This window comes from Rhea americana, unplaced genomic scaffold, assembly GCF_003343005.1.
Source record: "Rhea americana isolate MKP2758 unplaced genomic scaffold, rheAme1 scaffold_110, whole genome shotgun sequence".
NCBI lineage: Eukaryota > Metazoa > Chordata > Aves > Rheiformes > Rheidae > Rhea > Rhea americana.
Window position 1 is genome coordinate 332471 of NW_028185151.1, and position 16610 is coordinate 349080.

The 16610-nt window shown below is 37.5% G+C and overlaps 1 protein-coding gene across 6 annotated transcripts in view; it reads right to left on the bottom strand.

Moving 5' to 3' along the window:
• LAMA2 (laminin subunit alpha 2) overlaps positions 1 to 16610 on the bottom strand; it is a 376763-nt gene that overhangs the window by 141505 nt on the left and 218648 nt on the right. For all 6 annotated transcript variants that reach the window (XM_085314063.1, XM_085314044.1, XM_085314054.1 and 3 more), the window contains exons 17-19: positions 15104 to 15231; positions 9615 to 9701; positions 3256 to 3467 (exon numbers count right to left, since the gene is read on the bottom strand). In XM_085314063.1, coding sequence (XP_085170189.1) covers positions 3256 to 3467; positions 9615 to 9701; positions 15104 to 15231 — 427 coding nt within the window. The remainder of the gene's footprint in view (positions 1 to 3255; positions 3468 to 9614; positions 9702 to 15103; positions 15232 to 16610) is intronic.

The window sequence follows — 16610 nt, forward strand, 5'->3', positions numbered from 1 at the left end:
TTTGCAGCTTTATTTCTCAAATGTTTGCAAAGATATGTCACATAATGGAATAAATAACTGCAAAAACATGTGGGGCACTAATGTTAGTCTGGCAGCCCTAGTTCACAATGCTGCTTTGGGTCTTCAGAGGTTTTGATCTCTTTATTATTTGTGATATACTTAAAAATTATAAACATTTAAAAACACTTCTGCTGTAATTAACATCGCTTCTCTTTTCCTTTCACTCTAACTTTTCAACACTCCTTCTTCATCCTGTGTACAGCTCTCTTTATGCACTACCATATTATGTATATTTTAAAATATTACTCCAAACTGTACACACAGCGACAAGAATTACAGAAACATTCCAAGGAACTTTCCAATTACAATGGTCAGCAGAGAAAGACAATGTATAAGCCTGAACTCACAAAAACACAGTCTTCAATGCAAATCAGTAGTTAGTATTTACCAACATTTATACACAACCCCCAAAAAACTAGGCCTAAAGCTTATTTAAATTTTTTTGCTTATCAAGCATATGACACCACAAAAATCCAAAAAAAAAGAATTTACGTTGTTTTTACATACAGATAGGTTTGTCCTATTTATATTATATATTACCCAAAATAACATATGATGTATTCTTTGCTTAGTCACAGATGACTCTGAGTGCAATATAGCGGTAAGGCAACATTTGCTAATAAAGGCTTTGGGTGTTTTTCTTGGCTCTGGCAGTACGTACATACAGAAGAAATATGTAGTCAGGGCTATTCATCTGCTAAACTGTTGCTCAATCTGATTAATTGCATTTATCTTACCTAAAGTCTTCTCATTCATCCACCTCTACTGGGAAAACTAGCTACTGTTCAAACTTTAAATAATTGCCATAATACAATAGAGCCTGTCAGAAAAATTTGTCTTACTTTCTCCCCAAATGACACTGGTCAAGACTCCTCTCATTCTCTCTCAATATTGATTATAAATATTTATGAGTGTGTATTTATAATCAATATTTATAATCAACCTACACATTTATCCTCCTCCAACATTCATACTTATGCACAGGCACACAGACATCCTTGAGTATCTGCTTTAATTCATCTCATGTCACCTAGCTGTACTGATTTCAGCATAACCTGTAGCTATTTGCTTCAGCACACCATGCTGTTTCCCACTTGATCACCAAAAAACAACCTGCAAGAATCTAATCAAATAAACCTAGGACACTTGCTCAGTGCTCTTAGATTTATTATTTTTTACAGATACACCAAGAAATTCAGAGATGCTGTAATGATACAAAGCTGTGCTGTCATTTGAAATGGTTAATGCACATGACAACAGCATTGTACTTTAGAAAGTAAGAAATATTTCAAAAAATAATTTGAGAGCAAAATTCATGCCTTGCAATACTCTTGGATCTGGCTTTTTAATAAGGAACGAAATTGAAAACAACAAAGCAAAGGCACAGTCCCTCTGATATTGTAGCTGCAGGGCAAACTTCATGGAAGTCTGCGAAGGAAATAAAAAGTCATATGCAAAAAGAAAATCCACATGAAAGATGGGGAGAAGATGAATGCAAGGTAACTGTGAGCACAAGGAGATGAATACATTATGGGGCTCCCCTTGTCAGTGATACTAACGACAAAAGCAAAGCCTGTAATTCTACATTAAATATGTATTTATTTTTAATACTTTTTATTTTTAATTGTGTGTTTTCTGAGCTCTCCTCATATTACATCTCTCTTCTATGCAGCTGCCACTACTGTGGAAGGGTTCAAAGCAACAGACCTGTCAATGCCTGAGGAAGGGTGACAAGATACTGGAAGCTATGATTTTTGAAATGCCCTGCTTTTTAAATCACGTTACACACTTAATGCCATAAATTTTACAATATCGTTCATCATGAATGGTTAACTAGTGCAAAGATTACACGCAACTGTCCAATTTTTATCCTGTATTGTATAAAGCCGTACATAAAGCATATAAACAGGGATATGTCTTCATGGCTGTCCGTTGTTTTATCTTTATCAGTGTTTCCTAACCTTAGCAGAGAATTTTGGTGATGTTTTATGTCTTGCTGGCTCCAGTGGAGCCTGCAGTGGTCCAGCAGAACATTGTATTCTTCCTGTCAAACTGCAACCTGCTAATAGACTGAATCCTGGGAGCGAACACCAGTGCCTCAGACTTTTGCGCTTGCAGCATGTGCTGCTAAAGCACTCCCTGTGTTCCCACACACAGCAACAAGACACTGGCCCAACTCTTTTACTTRCATTTTATCCTGATGTAACACTTTYGTACTTGATGGAGTTGCTCTGAGTTTATCACAATGAAAGAAGAGGATTAAGTCCTAGTGGCAGTGAAATAAAATACTCTGCTCTTTCAGCCAATAACCTGTTGTATTCCATCCTCAGAATGGGGTGGGATGATAYATGAATGTTTTTTAATTTAAAACCCATTGATTCTGGCTAATAGTTGCATTCTGAATTGTGACAGCAAGAACTCAATGACAGCTACAGCCGCCCACAGATGCAAGAAATCTACTGCTGCTTACTAGGATTAGCTCCTGCTCCTCCTGAATCTTCTAACTGCAATCAACGATTTTGTGAAATCGTTGTGGGGAAGACTGACTCTGGAGCTGGGGCTCATCCTTAAATGACATGCCACCAACCAGTTGAGCAGTAATAGCTTGCTGCAGCGCCAGGCATAYTCCACCACAGCACCACAGGAAACTCGGCAGGAGCTGGTAGGCTCTGCTTTGCAGGGGGCAGGTGATTCAAGGCAGCAGCTCCTAATTCTTATAGAGTTCTCGTGGTAGTGAAGAGGTTCCAAGTCCTGCTAAGTTTGGACCCTACAGTCACTGAAATATCATTCCCTCCTCCTTTCAGTGCCAGTTCTACTAGTAAATGGATTTTTTCCTCTATGGCTTATAGCATTTTTAATGTATCATTTTTATTTATTTGCATTTATTTTTGTGGATCTGACATTTAGTCTAACCTTTTTCTTCCATCCAATGCTGAGCTCTCCCAGGCTTCCTGCATGTCTGCTTCATTACTGCTTCAGCTACAGCAGGAAGGCTTTTTTAATAGGCTCTCCTTTCTATTTACTTTGAAATCTCCCTTTCTAAATGCAGATACAAGTAGAACACTATTATTATTCAAGGTTTAAGTATATCGTATCATTCTCCCACTCACACATACAGAGGCACATTCTTCCTCTCAAGAACACTGATATAGAATAGATCAATTCTGTCAGGAGCAGTAAAAGTTCATGACTTACGTTGACAGTTCCTTGCATCAAGAGCATCTCCAAAATATCCATCAGCACACCTCTCACAATATTGGCCTGTTGTACCTGGCTTACATATCAGGCAAGCTCCAGACAAGCTGTCACAGCTGCCAGGAATGGAGAAGTCRAGGTTGTCATTACACTGGCATGGCTGGCATGATCCGCCTGGTATTAAAGGTTGTCCAAAATAGCCTTCTGCACACCTAAGGTAAAAGACACCATCATTTAGGACAATCYTCTTATGAAAAATATTTAGTTTTGTTGACTCACTAATAACTAAAAATGATTGATCTTCTTTCAAGTGTTTCTTGTCTTTTTTCTCACTGCCTTTTTCTCCTTTTTAACAACACTGTATATACAGTACCAGCTGAAATCCTGCCAGTTCTGCTAGTAATTAGATTTCAGTGGGAGAAAAATCTTGTCACTGGCACTGAAGACGAGACAAAGCATAAGAAATCTGTCTATTGGCACCCTAGAGGAATTCAGGTCCATGTTAGATAGGCTTTGTATTTCAACACATCATGTGTGGATGTCTTCTGTACTCATTTCCCAGGAAGGCTGATGATTTTCTCCCTCCACCTTAAAGACTTGTGTGGTTTAGAAAAATAAGTTCAGAAAATAATACAGATATAAATTTGTTTGTTTTCCTAACAAGATCCTCACCGGACCTACATTTCTCTGATCTACTGCATGGTTAGAATTGTTTAATGAATAGCTTATTTCTGTATGCATGCAGATAATGAAAAGATTGTTTATTTCATAGGAACTGTGTTGGTGAATACTATACCTTTGTATAGCAAATTTTAACAGAGATATTTAAAAACATCACCTCCTTTTCTCCCTTTCCCACCAGCAATTTTCTGYGAGTCCCATGTAAAACAGGTTAGTGAATCAAGACTTAACATCCATGTGTATTATAAAAGCAAATCCCTGCTAGTCTCCCAGACTAGTCTCTATTTATATTCTGGTCTGCTTTCTCTTTCTATTACATTTGCTCACTCTTCACAGTAAGCCCAACTTATAAAGGGAAAAAGAAGAAAAATTCCCCCAGTTCCAGCTAATGTTGTTATTCATGTAATCTCAGATGTACTCCAACTAGTGTAAAGAAAACAAAAAGAATATAAACCACATAGCATAAATTAATGTTTCCTATTATTTTAAGTCAGTTCTAATGTACATAGACATCCTCTCTTGTTTGTAAAAGTACTGGATAGTATGGATGAGCAAGGATTTTGAGCAACATCCCAGTACAGAAACACAAAGTTCCATTATACTTTCACTTGTGCCCCATTAAGAAAACCTTTATGCTCATCAAATTATTTCTTTTCCTTAAACCTGGAATACCTCATGAAGCTTCCAAGCAGATCTTAAACAAAGCAGTCAAAAATCTTTTAAAAATATTATTTAACATAATTGACAAAAATTATACAAACGATGGAGAAGATGAGGGAGAAAATTATAGCTGGATCCAATCAAACAGTTTTTTTGTGGTAGCATATTACACAAACAGAATACAATTTTTTTTCCATTTTCTAAAAATATCCAAAATGAAGACTGAAGATGACACATTTATACAAATACTCCAGCAGTATGGATGCTTGTAAGCACTCAATAACATGAATAAAATTTGCATAGTCTAACCCGCTGTGCTTTATTCCTTTTGCATGGCCATCTCTCTCAATTATTTTCTCATAACAATAATACATCAAAATCCTGTCAGTATTCATTAGTACAATTCAGGCATTTTATTTTCAAAACCTACCACCAGTGTACGTATATATTGCACCTGTTTGCATTCCATGCAAGGAAACAGGTTTCTTTTCCCTGGATGGAGGATATCTCAGCAACCACAAAATTTTCTTTACTTTTGGCAAATAAATCAGCATTTTTCTAGAGATGACATCTCAGTTACAAAGGCTAGGAAACTTTCTTAAGACAGATAAAAATAACTCTGTTTTATCACAGCAGAAAAATAGTTAAGTAATAGATGGAGGAGCTTATATTATCTAAAATGGACATGTGAAGCTTCACCCATGCTTCAATGAGATCTTTCTCCCTCACCATGGGAGTATTTGTCATAAGTCTATAGCTTTTGGCACTACTTATCTATTTGACTTCACTTCATGTGTATTCAGTTTCCTCTTTCGCTTTCATTTAGCGTTACTCTGTATTTGGTAACATTCACAGCAACTAACACAGCAGTTCACAGAAAAAATGCTCCCAGGATTGTGAGAAATGCACTGCTAATCATATCCTCCCATTAGTAACAGCAGACTTTGACAATGCTTTGTATTCTCATCAGATTAGACCTTGCCAATTAAAATTAGTGGAAACCACCACCATCACAAAGCTACATTCTACCTATATATACATACATTATCTTGAATCTAGATTCAAGATAATCCTGAAAGCCGGGGAAAAACAGTCAAATGTTGGCGAAGACTATGTGCATATATCTACATGTGAATTCATCCACTTTTTCTTCCACTTCCATTGAAGTTGCAGGTGACATTAAAAAAAAAAAATCCACTTGAACTAATCTCATATTTGTTCCCTTTAGGGCACTTGTGCTTCAGCTACTCTTCTCAAATTCAAAGCATTAAACCTTTGGGAAGTTTCAAGTTAAAAAACAATACTTATGTGACATGGAAAATTATTTTCATGCACCACAAAAAATACGTATCTTATTAAATGATTGTCAAGTACAACAGAACCCCCCTGAATGAGAAAAAATACACAGAAGAGCTGAGAAGAAGKATACGCAAGAATGTTTCTGTATTTTTCTCTCTTCCTCTTTCTATGTTCACTTGCRTCCTTAAATTCAGGTGCATCCTATGACAGGTATCATCTTTTCTAATGCTTTATGTTTTTATCATTTGTTTTGGTACAACTGGTGCTGAATACAGGGCTCCTATATAAAAATATACATGCAYGTATCTTGTGTATACACAGAAATATACACATACGCACACAGATATTGCATATATTTCCTTATATTTATTGGAAAAATTCCCTTGAGATGAAGTCAATTTAGGCTGCAGAGCCAAACAGTTGAGAGTTTGGAAATACAGTTACAGTTGCTTTGAAAATTATACGTAACCAACTTATATATGTGACTGGGCAAAAGTCCTGTGGAGAAATGGCCTATGAATACTCAATTAAAAATCTTAATTCAGWTGCACAACATAGATATTATGGATGCATGACCAAGAATAAATCTGTCGTTGCCTAACTTCAGAGTGCCTAGCTTTGCAGCCTGTAAACAATCCTGCACAACACTTCTGTTGCATAAAATCTCCTGAACATTTGATCCTTTTCCTATCACAACCGCAATATGACTAGYACTTTTGGTTCTAGTGGAAGACATACTAGGAGGAAAAAGATTGCTAGACTCATATTCATGAATCTAGGAGGGCTAAAAGAGAAGCTAGACTCTAAGCCCTTTTGTTTCTTTCTCCTAAAACTTCAAACTTTTGCTCTACATCGTGACTGGGTGGCTGGAAAACACACAGCTTTACAGTGTAAATGTGTTGGGCCCCACAGACAGCTTGCACACATTTTTTGACTTTCTTGCATACCCTTTGTAGGGGAACTGGGAGAATGCTTGTCCTGTCCCACACCCTGGGGAAGTGGGCAGTGAGAGCAGGAAAACAGATTTAATTTCTTGGGGAAAGGACTAGATGGGAAAGCCTGGCCTGGCTTTCTCTACAACTACAGATATCTGGTAGCTCCCAACATGGTTTATATCTACTATTATTTTGTATTATTTTGATGGTGTCAGGAGCCAGGCCTTCCAGAACATTCAGCAATTTTGGCAACCTTTTCCTGAAAAGTCCAAGTGAGAGAAGTACCACGTTTTTTGATATTTTACAACCCAGGTGTAAAAAAGCATCATGTAGCCTGAAGGATTTATCTATTTCATATCAAATGGTTTTTGTAAATCATTAAGGTGATAATTCTTCATAAAGAAAGAATCTTACATAATACTGTCCTACATATGCTAAGCACAGGATGTAGGACCTTACCTCCCTCTAACACGATGATTTTGGAGGCCAAATAAAAAGATACAGTACAGAACTTTATATGAAGTACTTCATGATAGTTTAGGACTGTTCAGTTAATGAATCATATGACTCAGATCAGATGTCACTTTGCAGGTGCTAAAATGAAAGAAAATTTAATGTAAAATCTTTTAGCAATTTTACAATCACTATTAACAGCAAAAGGCTACATGCTTTCTCCTGTTGATGATTATTGACAGCTGTGGGCATTTCCAAGCAACTTGTTACAATTAAAAGCAAATAGTTTTATGAGCACTGGAATTAATGGTCTAGTTTCCAATGGATACATACCTCACGGTTACAAGGCCAAGGGATGATTATTTGCAGCAGGATGTTGCTATTCAGCAGGGAGTAATCCCTCAGGCTACAGCAGTGCTTTTTTTCTTGCCCTGTGAAAGTTTTCTTATGGGCAGGACATTTAATAATCTCTCTCTCATGTAGTCTCTGCTGTTTAATCAGGTGTGAGTTCACATCATATTCTCTCCCTTAGCTATGTCCTGATCTATTAACCTCCATTCAGCCACTTTTCATAAAACTTGCAGGAACAATTATCTTTGAGACCTCCTACCCTTCTGTCAAATTTGGTTCAAATTGACCTACAAGTTCAAATGTCATTTCAAGCAGTCAGCCAGACATGCATAAAATGATCACACTAGTTTCATTTCCTTAGGAAATCAGGCTAAAATCCAAGCCTGCCACTTATTCAGATTCCACCCTATGGCATCTACAGCCTGTGCTCCACTCAGAAATAGCACTTGTTGCTAATGGGAGCTGTCAATGACCCCACATTGACAAACTGCCGCCAAAGTGCTCTTGATTTGATTTATTCCTGCCATCATTAACTTCACAGCCCACTAGTTGAAAGGACGGTGATGACTTCCAAGACAGACAGGAAAAGACAGGCAGAAATAACACTCAGCAGGAGCAGACTCAGTGACGATGGGTGGAAACAGGTGACAGCCTGCACTCTCACTTTAGGACACATATAGCACAGTAGGGGATTTAAAAGGAAGTAGTTGTGAATGTAAATTGGAAAAACAGAACTACAGGATGATTCACAAGCYATGGCCAGGTTCCTGCTTTCCTGATCGGCTGTATTTCGTTCTTCCTCTTCCGCATCCCAGTCTGAAAACCCTAACAGTCTTCAGTGGCCTTATCTTTTTTAGGGTTTAGGTTGGAAAATACTGCAAGCAGCTCATGGAAGTGCCAACCGGCAGAAGCCTACTAAGAAACAGAAGTGCTCATGGGGAGCCAGTCGCCCCTGGCTCCTTCCCCCCTCTTGAAAAAGGGTCATCTGCAGTGTCACAGGGGATCATGGTGACCTCCAAACAGCTAGTGGAGTACCCACAGCACGCTGACTGCTCTTTAAAGCTGTTCCATGCACGTGAAATCCCACGGGATGGGAAGGAGTACAGATAGTGACGTACTCTCAGCTCCTGTGCAAGGGGGTTCCCATAGGCTTCGCATTAGCACTTATACTAGGCTCCTGTTTCATTTAAATTCTAAACGTGGCCCTTTCAGAATAGCAGGACACAAGAAGAAAGGTGGGGTCATTGGGGGTGGGAAATTTCTCTCTCACTATTAACACATCATTCAGAGCTGTCATAGCCACAGACAGACTAGACATGGAATTTTTATTTGTCTTTTTGTATAGGCASTAGTGAAGTTTATGAAATACATATTGACCCTTCGTATGTTTTTGAAAAATAGAGATTACCTTTTCTGTCCCTAAAACTTAGCTTATTTTACTTGCTAAATAGAGACTGTAGCAGGAAACCAAAAACAACAAAGATGTAAAATTTTGTTTTTTTWAAAAAAAAATTAAAACCAACAAATAACTTACTGCGACAACTGCACTCTGGCTGCATATTGACTTTTCAAAAAGAGGCAGCAGTAATTTATTGAGAAATTGATTCACTATGCTCCAAACATTGAAATGACAAAAGAGACAGAATAATTATATAAATCTCAGAAGGGCCACAGAAAAGCTGGAGAGTCATTTAAAGTAAAGGGTTCTTACCTCTCAGCAAATGCTTCTTTGAAGCTTTGSACTTAACCATAAAGTAATAAAACAAGCACTTTTTGATATACAGGATGGAAACTAGAATAAAAASTATAGAAACATGCAAGTACATGGACATCAGAGGAGGTGGTACAGGAACTTCTTTGGTAAGATTCAGAACATAGGGATGGAAAAAAAAGAGGAGGTAATAAAAAGGTAGGAACAACTCCAYGTGACTAATACTTAGTTTCAGATCTCAAATGGTTAAAAGCATGGTGCTTGCTTACCTTTCACAGCGTGGTCCCACGTACCCAACTGGGCATTCATCACATATTAATCCATGACTTCGGTCAAAATGGCATGTCGGGCTAAAGCTGGGTTGTTGATTTTGGGCAAGAAGCGGGACAAGGAAGAAACATAAAGAAAAGATTATTAGCAGCATAGTTGTGCTCCTGCTTCAGAGATCATTAATTTGCCAAACAGTGCCCGGGAAGAGTGCTTCTTGTCTAGCACATGGGGCTTAAGTTGACTCCAGCAAACAGAATTTGAAATGACTTTGCTATTTCTGCCGACACTGAATATAGTGCAATGGATGGCAGCATCCCAATAGCCTGTTACYGTGGGACGGGAGCCTGCCACCGAGCGGTCTGTACACCACGAGAGAGGCAGGAATGTACAGCTGTCTGTCTGTGCCCCCGAGGGCCTGGCAAGACAAGCTACGCCATAATACAGCCCCTAAATAAAGCCCTCTGAAGGGCARCTGATGCGAAAGCTCGGTTAAGTTTGTGTACAGCCGGCCGGGAAAGGGACTCGGGGAACCAGAAAGGGGAGGGGCAAAAAGGGAGATCTGGTGCAGCTTCCCAGAGAGCACGTTTGAGCAAATCGAGTGGCAAAGACCTAACGCAACAGGCCAGGCAGCCACACCGAAGCTTAAGAACAGCTTGCAGAGCAGAAAGCTTTATTTCTTGCCTATGCTCTACTTATTTTAGCCGTGATTTTACGAATAGGGATACCATAGTATTTGCAAGCTTCACTTCTTGATGACTGTTTAACTCCTAGCTGTGCTCCTTTGCTCCTCAGCATTTTGCATTCTGTAAATTTTTTTCCTTAATGCACTTTCACAAGGAAACCTCCTGACAAAAAGACAAATAGTTCAGAAGAAGAGGTAATCTATCTATCATTTGGAAGTCCTCATCAGAGATACAGAAATGTGAGAACCTTTATGGGTCCTCCTGTAAATAATGGTAATCAATTCTCATCATACACTTAAAAAAAGAAAAAAAAAAAAAAAAAAGGAAAGAGAAAGAGAAAGGAAAAAAAAAGAGTATGCAAATAGGAGAAGGTGCAGAGCCGGGTGACAAAACTGAACAGGAAAACCAGGATTATGTAACATGATTACCTGCTGGTAACTACACTCCATCACTCAGGAGTCATCCACCCTATGAGCTGACCTCCGTTATTCCTTCCTTTGTTTCTGTTAAAGATCCAGAGACTCCCTATCTGTCACAAAATAAGTTTTCCTATATATATTCATACGGATACATGAGAAATCACTAAGGAAAGAGTAGCCAGGTCAAGTCAATAAACATCCTCTTTCCCATAAGGACTATGTTTGTGTTATTTTGCAGTGTCTTTTCAATTAAAAATGCAATTCAGGAACGTAAGATGAGCAATTGAAGAAATAAGAATTGATCATTCTAATTTTAAATCACAATGGAAACAATTTTAAACTGAGGTACATATTATCATTGAATGTAATCAGCAGCACCTACTCTTCAAGTAGGATCCTGCTTGTCAGTYCTAATGTTGTTCTTTCATAAGAGCTAAAATAGGAAACTTTAATGGAGACACTGCCGCAGCTCACTGTAGCACTGCAGTAGATTGACTGCTCCACAGACCAACTAGGAGCTCAGAATTCAACCACATCAGTTACAAAGATAATAATTATTGAGTACTTACTATTACTAAGCAATAGCAACTAATAGCAGAATTTTCACATTTTAAGGGTTATGCTTAGATCCAATGTCTTTTGAGTCTGCTTTCTCTGACTTAATAGTCAATCCATATATGAAGACTAAACATTAATATATTGAGAAGTTCCTATTTGCATACTGTAAAGGAAATGTCTGATAGCAAGGTGAGAAAAGGAGAATTTATCTTCCTGAGATTCAGAATCTCATTACTTACTAGTGATAAATTCTAATGAATGGTGTGTATTGATCAGGCAACACAAGTTTTAAAAAATCTTAGTCCCTCACACACCATCATTGTTCTTTTCACAGTTTTTATATATGGTAACAAAATAACACCAGTCAGGACATGRGTCAACGTGAATAAACAGTATAGGTATATATGGTAAAGGCTTATAAATTTTGGGAGACAAGACCTTCTACAGGCTTACAAGTACTTTATAGAAAACATCTTTTGGAATAATTATAGATTATGACTTATTTAATGTTCCAAGAAAATATTAAGCATTCTGAAACCAACCAGATTTCCTAGTTCACATGCTACCATTTTAGTAATGACCTTCCCGGGCTGAGTGCGACATGTTCTAGCTACCATTTCCAAAGATATAACATTCTTGTTAGGGTCTTCATTGCCCATACGAAACTTACCACTGCTTCAAGAGTAAAGCAGTAATTATCCCAGACATCAATATTTGGTAGGAAGAAGWATACATTAGTACATCTGGTAATTTATTTGGAAAAAAAAAGCAGTTTATATGAAACTCCTTGAAGACTAAGGATGTTGGAACAGTTTGTAAGAGTGATGAATTTATGAGAAAAGACAACAGCCAAACGTGCATTACATATGCCGTTGATAATATGGGTATTGAGCTCATTTGCATCATATAAGTTCAAATACAGTGATATTTTCAAAAGAGAAAAATACAGCTCAGGATCTAGAAAACAAGCCTAGGAAACTTATYATGTTTCCTTGATTTTTCCCAGATTTCTTTCGTGATGTATGGCAAGTCGCTCACTGCTGTTGTGCCTAAGAATGCAGCTTCACGATTGGCTTAAGCCCTTGTGCTTGGAAATTGGTCTCATAAGGATACAGAAGGGGGGACAAGCTGCAGCTAACTATGCTCAAGTTAGCCATGAAACTATATCATCACCACCACATTTCTAAAACAGGTAGAACAGTTGTCCTATGCCCTAGATGGCATTGAAAAGAAAAAAGAATCACTGACAGATTATTCAGTGCTGTAAGAACAATGATGGGAACCATTATAAATTTCATAAAGCAGTAAGACTTTGCTATTGAAGACAACACTGATCTATTAATATATCTTAGAGGCTTATTAWACAGAGAATATCCTGTGTGCACCTGTGCCTACTGTTAAGCTTAAAGACCTATGGATGCCCAGTCACACAATGTTAGGAATTAAATACTACAGAAATTAAAACCTATGGAAAGTTATTTTTAACTTATATAACTTTTTATATATGTATTTCTATATACAAGCTGGTAACTTGTCAGGTTCTTCAGAAGTTAACAGGACAAAAGAGATGGACTCWATTATTATTATTTTTTATATACAGTGTTAATGGTATGTTTGGCAGACTTGGTCTATGATGATACATGAACTTGAAGATATAGGAGCAGTACAGTAATTCTTAGGTACAGGAATCATTTTGGAATCACTCGGAGGAGAAGGGCATACTCCACCTGTAGGTTGACATAAGCTTCAATATTTCTTAAGCTTTCACCTGAAGGACATGTGAAGGAATCCGAGTTGTTTACAGACACTGTCCCCAGCATACCAAACCCACTGCCAATTGACAGTTACATTTAAATTGATACAGTAGTAAGGATGAAAAATGAGTATTTTAACTGTCTTCAGAGAACACATTTAGTCCTTTAACAGTCTCTTCTTTTTCTCATAAAACACATATAATAGTTGGTCTAGAGCTGTAAAATCAGAAGAGCTTGAGCTTTATGATAAAAGTTCTATAAAGCTTGAGGATGTTGCTCACAGTTTTGCTCTTGTCCATTGCAGAAGTTGGGAGATATTGTACAGTTCTAATCCAGGGATAAACCCTGTGGGGCTCAGGACACCCACAGTTCCACAGCTGAGGAATATTTATATTCCATATTTGTTTTGGACCTACATTTTTCAAGAAAATCTAATATTAAAAAGGGAATTTTCTGGGCAGTTTCAAAGAAGAAAGCAATACAGCCAGAAACCTGAYGAATACATAATAGGGGTCTCCAGGCATTTTGCCAATAAAAACCTAAATGCAATCTGTTTGACTTGGTTTGTTGCACATCTGCACAAGCTATAAATATGACAGTATTTTTCCTGATAGTCAGTAGTGTTCTCAAATGAGAGGAAGAGAATTCATGCAATGAAATGCTAAGTATGTAAAAGCAATGAGGACATCAGGGGAACCATGCCTGAGCAGCAGACATAAGCCCATGTATATCTAATGAAATCATGTGTACAGAACTATGCTAACAGGAAGGCAGGCTCCCATCCCATAATCTCCTGGAATTCCAGATAATAGGTGGTCAGATTATTCCTTCACTTATCAATGCAGTTTTAACATGTAACAAAGCTTGGTAGGCTTACCATTAGCCTGARCTTATTAAAGGCAGAATTCAGGTTACCTATGCCCTAGGTTAGCACACTGCCATTCAGATGTGTTCTCATCTTTACTTGCACAAGCCCATATTCTGAAATGCTTATATGCACTAATGATGAATCTTTTCAGAAGGGAGCTGCATCCAATTTGCAGCTGGAATTTGGGTAAGCAYTAGAGACCATTGCAGACGCGTCAGATGTACTCAATGGATTCTGAAATTCCTGTAGAATCATTTGCTGCATTGCAGCCCAGCACCTCCTCTGCATAATCTGGACACGTGCTGCTTGCCCCAGGGCTCCTTCTGTCTGAAGCCATCCTAGATGGCATAAACCAAACATGCTAATTCAAACTGATACACTTAATTTCAAACTTCTATGTATGTACAAGAAAAGCTGATCATCAGCCAAGATTTACTTTTTTTTCTCCTTCAACCGCATTATGCCAAATGATTTTGGTATTCTTATTTTCCAGACACTAACTGGCAAGAAAACCAGTTAAAAATGTTCAAGCCATTTGCTCTATTAAGTTAGAGGCAGTTAAAAAGTATAGACAACCTTTTGYAATGAATGAAACATCATTTGCTCTTAGATCAGAGTTTTGATTAACCCTCTACCTTTTTAGTTAATGAAAAAAATTGCTAGTGATTATTCTGAGATATGCTGATGATATATTTTGACTTGTAAGGTTTAAAGCCAAATTCAGACTCCAAATGAATCAACATTACCACTGAATGCTGACAGGAAGAAAAGAAAAATTAAAGCAGAAGAAATCACAGTCACATCTGGTCAACGCAAATTTGTTTTAAAAATCAATTATTAATAATAACAAAAACTATCAAATCTATAACTTCAGCTTTAAAACCAGAAACTACCCTGCAAAGAGAGGCAGAAAAGCTAACATTAGCTATTGATTAGAACAAAAGAGTTTTTTTGTTGTCCAAAATACAAAAAGTTGTCCAAAATTCTAGGTTGTTCCTTCTACCCCCGTCTTAGCTAGCTTTTGTGTTGCTCTTTGCCTCTCAGCCCGTACTCTGTGGAACTATAAATTAAGAATAGAAGTTTATGTTACAGAATTATTATCTGGTTAAAAAATAAAAAAAMCCCTTTAATATACATACAAAAGCATCACTTACAAGAACATAATTTACTCAGTGAAATGTAACATACAACAAATATACATCTTACTTGTTAGAAGGTATATTTAATGGGCAAGCACACAGCTGACAGTCTTCAGCTGTCCCTTTAGTAGGATCTCCATAGAAACCAGGAAGGCATCTATCACAATATGAACCACCTGTGTTGTGTTTGCAGTCCTGAATAGAAGATGAAAAGTACATGATGTCATTTCAAATTCACAATTAGAGAATTTACATATGGAAAAGTCCTTAAAGTCATTCATCTAGCTCGTTCTCTCAGCTGGATCATAAGTCTACAACACATATTTCAGTGTTCTGCTGCTCAGCTGTGAGCCAGTTTTAGAGGCCAGCTATAGCAATCGGTGCTTCAGAGACATTGGGTATTTCTGCTCTTTTGGACAATTTTTTTCTATGCAAAACAAAAAGAGTTTTTAACTGCAGTCCTTTACCATTCTAGTATACAACTGCCACATTCTTGTTTAAGTTTGCTTAAAAGAAACCACCCTTCMGAGCAGCACAGAACAGGTTTATTAGTGCACTCATGCAACAGACGATGGATTTTTGGAAAACTGCTACAGGTTTCAGATGCCGATCTTGGAAATACAGCCCAAACTGTATAACTTATAAGARAGAATTATTATATTTCACATCTAAGTGCCCTAACTCGTTTTACAAGGTACATGGCTGGCAATATACTAAATATATTTGTGAACATCATCAAAGCTTGAATTGTTTAATTAATACTTGTTTGCTAGAAAAGGGTCCAGATTAAATTTTATGTGTAGAAAATAAGAGGACTATAAAGCTCTATCCAACAATTTGTGTTTCCATTTGTGACTGGCTTTCATAATACTAGAAACAGTTCATCCAAACATACTAAGTATCCAAAGTACCCCATAAAATCGACAGCAGTAGATCTGCATGTCAAATGACATTGTATTTGTATAACCTTTGGCTTGATCTCAAATTAAATGCTTTTTGCCAGAAATGGAATKAGTCTTCTGAGAATAGGCTTCACATTATGTAGAAACAGATGCTGCTAAGCCTTAAAGAATATTATGATCCGTAAACATTTTCTTCTTTCCCTTCACTATTTAGGATTTATMAATCCTAAATAATTTGGCTAGATCTGCCRCAGGCTCAGTAAATTAGTTTTTTGGCTTAAACGCCTTTGTTTTGTTTCTCACATTTTTAACACACTGACCTATTCCTTTCACCACGATTTGCCACAAACCCRTAGGCAGTGTGAAGGCAGAGAAAGCAGCAGAGATGTTTTCARCCACTGAATGCCACGTTGATGTGCTCAGGTACAGATTGAGAAACTATATGCCAGCTGGAAAAGGTCAATATGAAAGCCATGAGAGAGACTGTATGTAGTGGTGGTTGTGGTGGTGGGTAGGGACAGGGAGTTGTTTTAATCTGATTTAGACCACAGGTAAGTGCCAGCTCAAATCTAGAATCTTGGTTTCATCCTAAAATTTTGCCCAACCTACTACTTCAGAATTCAAATAAAAACATTTCAAAAAAAAAAAAAAAAAAACTTGAAAACTGTTTTC